A 9,267-nucleotide genomic window follows, 5' to 3' on the forward strand; every position below is an offset into this window, starting at 1 on the left:
CTGAGGGAGAAACAAGAAGAAGGTCAAGACACTTATTTCCCAGATACCTTCTCCGCAAAACTGTCTTAACTGCATCCCTCTCTGACTGCCCTCTCCATACAACTTTCCCCAGTTTCTACTTACTTCCTTCCCTGCCATGCTTTCAGTAGAACCAGAGTGTATCATCACATCTGTGGCTTCCAATAACCTACTCCTGTAGTGTACCTAATATTCTACTCTTTGAAAACAGTCTCATGACTAAATTCCCTTCCAATTGCCTAAAAAGAGCACACAGTCTATTTCCTGCCAAGATTGTGACTGAACTCTGGCATTGTAGTTAAATATCCTACCATTAAAAAAAAACAACCTACTTTACCAATTTCCTTGCTAACAATTTACATACAGACTCAATTCTTCTGTTGCAATTAGAACTTTGCATGGGATACAGATATACTAAGATACTCATTTGAGATAAGGAGACAGACAAGTAAACAAACAAAACATTTAGAGGGTCTAACAGAAACACGAAGAACATTTCTTTTTTTTTTAGAGGGATTTTTGCTATAGGGTGCATGCACTTCCAAAAGGAAGAAATGCTAGAGGTTAAGAAAATTTCAGAGTAGTTAATACTTGGCATAAGTCTTTAAAAAGAAGAGCAAGTCCACCAGTCGACAAAGTGTTGGCAAAAATGAGTGATGATGATGATTAAGAACTAACATTTACCAAGCAAAGTAGTATTCAATTTGCTTTGCCTGTATTAACCCATTTATTAAATCCCAACCCAATGAGGTGCTAACAGTATCATCTTCTCCTCCCATCTGTTTCTAAACAAATGACAAAACAAAGGTACACTTTCCTGCTAAGGTCATATAATAAGTGACAGAGCTGAGATTTGAACCCAGTACACTTGTTCTAAGTAACTTCAGTTTTAATCATTGAGTTATATTGATTCTCAAGGATGGCAAGAATATGATATAAACAATTCAACATGGCCCAAACATATGAACAATGATGGGTAGTCAGGAAACAGAAGAGCTAAAAAGAAAGCAAAGAAGGGAACCAGCAGTTAGCATAATGGCTATGTCGCTGGACTCCCACATAGTCGACTGCGGTTCGCATCCCAGGCCTGGTGACTTAAAACTCACGCCGGGCGCATGTGCGTGCGTGCCCAAGATCCTGAGAGGAGAATGGAGGAGAAGGGATTGCGGCGTGACCATCCCCCCTGGGGGGTGATTTCTCACTTTCTGTCTCTATGTCTCTCTCTGTCTGTCTGGCAAGCACACGCGCCCCATAGTGAAAATCTCCCCCCCACCACCCCCCCAAAAAAAAGAGCCCAGTTGGAGGGGGCTCTGGAATAATGAATTTTGTTTTTTAAGATAGTTTTTTTTTTTTTGAGGTTTTTCACTACAGGGTGCATGCTTTCCCCCAGGAGAGAGAGAGACAGAGAGACAGAAAGCAAGAAATCACCCCCCAGAGGGGATGGCCACGCCGCAATCCCTTCTCTTCCATTCTCCTCTCGGGATCTTGGACACGCACGCACACGTGCCCAGCGTGGGTTTTAAGCCACCGGGTCTGGGACGCGAACCGCAGTCGACTACGTGGGAGTCCAGTGACATAGCCATTATGCTAACTGCTGGTTCCCAATAGTTTTTACATTTCAGATTATGGAATCCCTTGAAAATTTTGACACTTTCTTCTCCCAAAAACAAACACACACATAAAAGTCAGCAGTTTATGGAATTCAAAGAACCCTTACCTGGCCAGTGGAAGCCAGGATGAGAAATACTATTACAAGGCCACAGGAAGTCACTGACAGCAGAAGGAAGGAAGGTGCAAGGACAGGGAAAAAAGAGTTCAGAACAGCTCTTCTGAAATATTACTTTGGCAATAGCAGATAGGAGAGATTAGAGAAGGACCAGCAACTAAAATACTGTTGTAATAAATAGTTCAATTGAGAAATAAAGGTTTGAGCTAGGGAAGTGACCGTCATATAGAATAGCACAGATGAGGAATATTGCTATTAGAAATCAATAGTGTCTATGCCCATGTAATGCTAAGGAGTGAAAAGGAATAAAAACCATCTGGTAAGAAAAACTGGTCATTTAACAAGCAATGATCACATAAATGACACATACTAGGAACTTAGCTAAGAGCTATGAAATACAGTGTTAAACAAGACGAAAACCATTCCCACACTTAAGAACTATAGGATAAAGAACAGAGCGTAAATTATAATATATAAATACAATAATAAGATTTCTTTATAATGAAGGAATCTAAGGAGATTTTTTTAAAAGTTGCAAGAGTAATAAATTTCATCCAAAGATACTAAGTCAAGTGAAATGAAAACTTAAAAGAATTCTGCAGACTAAGCAATCAGAAAATGACTAGACCTTAACCAGAAAAATTTCATCTGAGGAATATAGAAGAAGCCTAATGCAGTATGATGAATACCAAGTGCTTAAGGATGGTTAAATTACTGAAAATTAGTAATATGTGAAATGAGAAGCTACTAAATAAAATCTTAAGGGACACTGCTTAACATATCGCCTAGGAGCCTTTCTAAAATAAAAGCAATATTACTCTCCCTTACAGTTACATGGGTGCTTACTATTAAGTTTTTCTAAATTAAACAATGTACTATTTAGGGATACATTTGTGGGCAATTTTTTATATATATATATACATATACATATTACATATATATATATATATATGTATATATATAAAGCAAGGAAGTTAAGTAATACATATAAGAGGAGAATGGTTACTTCTAGGAGGATGTAGTTCAAATATGCATAGGCTCACAAGGGAACTCTACGGTTCTGAAAAACATTCCATTTCTTGACCTAAGTTAATGTTCCATTTCTTGACCTAAGTTAGTGGATAACTGGGTATTTGTCTTATCACTATTTTTTTAAAAGAATTATTTTCATTATTATTATTTTTAAATTTGACTAGCGAGAGAGAGAAAGGGGAAGTGAGAAAACAAGCTGCCAGGTCCAGGACTCAAGCCATGGTCCACCATGTTACAGTCTACCATCTTAACCACCAAGCCACCTGCTGGTCCCTGTCGTAACACTATTTTTTAAACTGCAGATGTGCATTTTGGCTATTTTTCTGGGTAAAATATTGGTCATAAAAATGTTTAACACGCATAAATCTGAGATAATAAGGAACAAATCGAGCCAAAACCTAATTACTTCCAAAAAAAAATAAGAATTAAATAGAACCAAGAGTTCAATTAAACCAAAACTCACTTTTACATGACATTTTGTTAATGGCATAAAAATTTCAAGTAATCCTAAGTCTATTCTTTAGACAGCAAAGAGAAAAAAAGATTCTATTTTGCAAATACATTATTGAAAGAAATTTTCTCTGATTTTCAATCATTACAGTCACAAAATCAGCAAAAAGAGCCTCCCAGTCTTTTACTCGGAGAAATATGAATTCTTAGAATGAATTTAAATAACATAACGTTAACTGTATCATAAAATTGATATATTCCAGATGCAATCTTACGTATACTAAACAAATTTTGAAGGCAAATGCTATAGTTTTAATACTTGGCAATTTACTTTAAACATATATACACCCTAAAAAACACCTTATCATACAGTTTTCAAAACAATTTCCATTCCAATTATAAAAGTTATATTTTTAGGAATAAATACTACTTACCTGTTCCCTACTGAATCTTGAGAGATTTGAAAGTTTGGAATGATAGAAGAAACACCATATTCATCCTGATACTTCTTACACGATTTGTAATGATGTCTCATGCGGTAGAATTTTATCTGTAAATTATTGATTACAATGTGATTTTTAATTTAAAGTAACACACAAGATTTGACATTCTGTCAACAAGAAAAAAGATTTTTAAAAAAACCTAAATATTCCATTAAGCTAGAGTTTAGTTTTTTCTTTCTTTTTTTTTTGAGAGATTTTCGCTATAGGGCGCGTGCGCTCGCCAGACAGACAGAGAGAGACAGAGAGACAGAAAGCGCGAAATCATCCCCCAGGGGGGATGGTCATGCCGCAATCCCTTCTCCTCCATTCTCCTCTCGGGATCTTGGGCACACATGCACATGCACCCAGCGTGAGTTTTAAGCCACCGGGTCCAGGACATGAACCGCGGTCGACTACATGGGAGTCCAGTGACATAGCCATTATGCTAACTGCTGGTTCCCTAAGCTAGAGTTTATTTTTAAGAAAGCAAACTAGTTCATTCTTAAAAAAAAAAAAAAAAAAAACTTAAAATAGATATTTCTGTCCACTAAGTGCAGAGATTGTGGAAAAGAGTCTGTCTACAAACTCACTGAAGAAATAGTTATAATTTTATTCTGGAAAAGATAATGCTAATAGACAAAAATAAAAGTACTAAGAGGTAGTCTCATGCCATTGGTATTTCTTTACTATTTAACAATTGTACACCATCAGAATTAGAAGTACTTTAAAAAATTAAGTTCCTGGGAACCAGCAGTTAGTGTAATGGCTATGTCACTGGACTCCCACATAGTCGACCGTGGTTCGCGTCCCAGACCCGGTGGCTTAAAACTCACGCCGGGCGCGTGTGCGTGCGTGCCCAAGATCCCGAGAGGAGAATGGAGGAGAAGGGATTGCAGTGTGACCATCCCCCCTGGGGGGTGATTTCTCACTTTCTGTCTCTATGTCTCTCTTTGTCTGTCTGGTGAGTGCACACGCCCTATAGCGAAAACCTCTCCACCAAAAAAAAAAAATTAAAAATTAAAAAAATAACAAAAAATTAAGTTCCCAGGTTAATACTTGAAACATTTTTCAGTTTCTCACTGAGGAGTAAAGCCAGAATCTCTCAACTGTGTTTTCAAACTTCACGTTATTGCCACGTCAGTTAAACGCTTCCCTCAAAAAAGATGGAAAAACAGATCTGACATGCATGAATGCATGAAATAGCAACTGGTTTTGCTCACTGACTTTTATCACTTGCTGGGAAAAAAATCTGCAATAAATTCATAGAGACACGGTTATACTTAAAGCCTAACCACTTCTCCCCATTTCATTTGTTCCCCAAATAACAGAACAAATAGATAAGAGAATCAGTGCTAGTTAATTAGTGCATGCAAACACATTTGATTTTGTTAACTTTTCCTTAAAAATAACCAGTCTTCTGCTAAATATTTTTATAATTTCTTAAATACACAGGTGAGCGGCTAAAGAATGGCTTGACTATAGAGATCCATTTAGACAAACTATTAACGTTTCTATGTGCAAAGTTGCAATGATACTAACATTAGAAAAACTACTGGGGCCAGTTTGCATGGTGGTTGAGGTACCGGACTCTCACATGGCCAACAGCAGTTCAAGTCTGGCTCCTGATGGCTTGGTTTCTCATTTTCCCTTTCACTCTCTGTCTCTCTCTGGTCAAAGTAAAAAATAGTAATTTTTAAAAATTAAATAATTCTTTAAAAAAAAAAGTGGGAAAAAAAAAAGAAACTACTACTTAAGGGTAGAATTTGTATTGGAATGAGTTTTAAATTAAATGTCAGTTTGGTCATTTAGTCAATTTAGTAAGTAATCAAAGAGCAGCTGAGGCCAGCAGGTGATGTGGTGGCTAAGGCACTGGACTCCCACATGGCCAGCCACAGTTCAAGTCCTGGACCTGGTGGCTTGCTATCTTATTTTCTCTCTCTGTCTCGCACATGTGTCCTATAGTAAAAATGTAAAAGGTAATAGAAGTAAATAATTCCTTAAAAAAAAAAAAAAGGATCAACTCCTTTGAGATTCATACCATGCTAAAAATTGAGAGATTTAGCTTTTCTTTAGTTCTCAATAAGTTTATAATATAGTAATACATATAGCTATAGCTTTTTAGGCCTTTCCTACTCAACTGTCAATCTAAATTTCTTTCTCTTCAAAATAGCACCTACCAAGAACATTTAAATAGGAATTTCAGTTTTCTCTGATTTTCAAAGGCTATGTTGCATTTACTCTACCTGTTTTGCACAGCATCTGCAGCTACCAGAAAACTTCCTCATGAGATTTTCAAGGTCTAAGGCCCGTTCAGGACATGCTCTCTCTCTTCTAGTCACATTTCCACGACACAGGGGACAATGTATTCCGCTTTCTCTCATTGCAGTCAGGAAACATTTTCTACAGAAACTAAATCAAATATTTGTGACACATTAATGACAGAAAAAATTTCTCTTTCATTTCTATGATTAAACACAAGTGATTATGGGTATGGATTTGTGCTAAGCTAGGCAATTCCTAAATACATAAATCTCAAAATTTTAAGAACTAAGTATGTATGTATGTCTCAAGAATAAAACTGTCAACTGGATAGGAATATAAAAGAAATTACAATGAGGTCTTACTTTTTAGCAGAGCATATGAAAAATAAGCATTACCAGAGGAAGGATAATACAGTGAATCTCCATTTCCTGCCCTTATGAAAAAAGGGAATGAACCACATCAGCTTTTGTCTGAAACTGACATATTTCAAGATACTGTTCCGAAAGATATAAATGGGTCTACTACAAAAGAATGTACAAACTGATTTACTACAAAAGAATGTACAAACTGATTTAGGATGTTCTAAGATATAGTAAATGGGTTTTTTTCAAGCTAAGGAAAATCTAAGTGTTGCCCACATCTATTTGGTTGAAAAGTATAAACATTTCCTACAATGTTTTGTAGTGAAGTACAATTTGAGAAATACTTAAGAACATTTCCAGCTTTAAACATCAACAAACATCTACCTGGAGTAGAACTAACTAAAACCTTTATTTCTGCTCTGCTAAACCCACCAAATACCATATTTAATCATGTTGCTTTTAAGAGAACTAGATAAATTATAGACATCTATATCTGGGATCCACAATAAGTGAACATTTAATCCAATCCCCTATAAATACAAATATACCAATATTCCTCATCTATCCTAAAATATGAGACATAATAATAACAGATCAGAATCTGAGTTTTCTAACTATATAGCATTGAAAAGCCCATTTTCTCCTCTAAAATCACTTTTCTTACCCATAAAATAAATAAAAGTATATATAATTAATTGGGTTGTCCAGATGACTGAAATAGGTAATACACGTAAAAAGCATATAACAGCATTCTTAACAGTCGGGAAAACACTCGATTAATACTGGCCAGTAAGATTAAAGTAGCATTAGAATTTATTACAAATTAAGATGATAAATTAAAACATTAAAAATATTCACCAGAACCAAAATTAATGCAAAATAAACAAGACCAAGATACCACTTTTCATTTGTCAAACTGAAAACTAGGTTTTTTATGTTTTTTTTTTTTTGGGGGGGGGGGGGTTTTTGGGAGAGGTTTCTGCTATAGGGCGCGTGCGCTCGCCAGACAGACAGAGAGAGACAGAGAGACAGAAAGCGAGAACTCACCCTCCAGGGGGGATGGTCACGCCGCAATCCCTTCTCCTCCATTCTCCTCCCAGGATCTTGGGCACGCACACACACGCACCCGGCGTGAGTTTTAAGCCACCGGGTCCAGGACGTGAACCGCGGTCAACTACGTGGGAGTCCAGCGACATAGCCATTACGCTAACTGCTGGTTCCCTGAAAACTAGTTTTAAAAGCAGTTAGTGTGGAGTAGCCAGCAGGTGCTGTAGTGGTTAGGGCACTGGACTCCCTCCCACATGGTCGACCATGGTTCAAGTCTTGTACCTGGTGGCTTGATTTTTCATTTGTCCTTTCTCTCTCTCTCTAGTGAAATTAAATAATAATAAAAAATAAAATTGAATAATTCTTTAAAAAAAAAGCTAGTAGAAATATATGAAAATGAGTGTATTACATTTCCAGATGGTGAGGCAGGAAGAAAGCTAGAAAATGAAAGTGGGAATACTAATAAATTAAATAAACAATTAATTAAAAGGTGGGGGGGCAGCAGGTGGTGTGGTGGTTAAAGGCATGGATTCCCACATGGTTGAATGTGGTTTGAGTCCCAGACCTGGCAGCTTGCTTCCACACTACCCCCTGCACTGCTCACTCTCTGGTGAGCATGTGTCCTGTAATGAAACTGAAAAATAATACTAATAAATAAAATTAAATATATAATTCTTTAAAAAAAGAAAATGGAAGTGAGAATGTGGATTGGCTCATATGTTCTGTGGCTAAATAGAAATACCAGTAAGGCTGGGTCTGGGAGGTGGCATGGTGGTTAAGGACGCTGGATTCCCACATGGCCAGTCACAGCTTGCATCCCGAACCTGGAGGCTTGCTTTCTCCCTTTTCCTTTCTCTCTCCCCCCTTTTCATCCCTTTCTCTCTCTCTCTCTCTCTCTCTGGTGAGCCCATGAAATCTGTAGCAAAAATGAAAAATAATACTAATAAATAAAATTAAATAAATAATTATTTTTTTAAAAAAAGATAAAAAAGAAATGAAAGTGGAGAAGGGGACTGGATCATATGCCTCCATGGCTAGATAGAAAAAACAATCAGGCTGGGGCCAGCAAGTGCCATGGTTGTTAAGGGTGCTGGATTCCCACATTGGAGATTGAAGTTCGTACCCCAGACCTGGCGGCTTGCTTTCTCCCTTTACCTTTCTCTCTCTTTTGTCTCTCTCTGGTCAAATTAAAAAATAATAATAAATGGAATTAAATAAACAATTATTTTTAAAAAAGAAAAACCCATCAGGACAGAAAATTTCCCACCTAAGGTAATGTAGGCAGAAGATTTCCAGCGGGGGATGTCTAGCTGATTAAGCCATATTCGATATAGCCAATGAGATGAGAACAATCAGTGGGCCCAGCCCATAATCAAGTGATATGACTTACATTTAAACATTATAAACCTCACAGAATGTAATTGCCATGGCCCTTGAGCTATTTTTCCTCTCTCACACTTGGGATACTTCTACCTCTTGGGAGTGTACTTTCGTTTTTATTTAATAAACTGTCCTTTGCTTTCATTATTGGCATGTTTCATTCAATTCTTTGTCCTAAACACCAAAGGCCTGGACATCACCAATGTCATTCCACAACAATAGCAGTATGCCAATATAAGACGCTAAAATGTTTTTAGAAAATGGAATTAAAAGTACATATTTATTGGGAACCAGCAGTTAGCATAATGGCTATGTCGCTGGACTCCCACGTAGTTGACCGCGGTTCGCGTCCCGGACCCACTGGTTTAAAACTCACGCATGTGCATGCTGCATGCGTGCCCAAGATCCCAAGAGGAGAATGGAGGAGAAGGGATTGCGGCGTGACCATCCCCCCTGGGGGGTGATTTCTCGCTTTCTGTCTCTATGTCTCTCTCTGTCTGTCTGGCGA

At 37.3% G+C, this 9,267-nt stretch overlaps 1 protein-coding gene across 4 annotated transcripts in view; it reads right to left on the reverse strand.

Moving 5' to 3' along the window:
• Window positions 1-9,267, reverse strand: part of RNF138 (ring finger protein 138) — a 32,297-nt gene that overhangs the window by 15,542 nt on the left and 7,488 nt on the right. For all 4 annotated transcript variants that reach the window (XM_006150564.3, XM_006150566.3, XM_006150563.3 and 1 more), the window contains exons 2-3: window positions 5,952-6,117; window positions 3,661-3,776 (exon numbers count right to left, since the gene is read on the reverse strand). In XM_006150564.3, the coding sequence (XP_006150626.1) occupies window positions 3,661-3,776; window positions 5,952-6,117 (282 nt within the window). The remainder of the gene's footprint in view (window positions 1-3,660; window positions 3,777-5,951; window positions 6,118-9,267) is intronic.

Source organism: Tupaia chinensis, unplaced genomic scaffold (genome assembly GCF_000334495.1).
Source record: "Tupaia chinensis unplaced genomic scaffold, TupChi_1.0 Scaffold000290_1, whole genome shotgun sequence".
Lineage (NCBI taxonomy): Eukaryota > Metazoa > Chordata > Mammalia > Scandentia > Tupaiidae > Tupaia > Tupaia belangeri.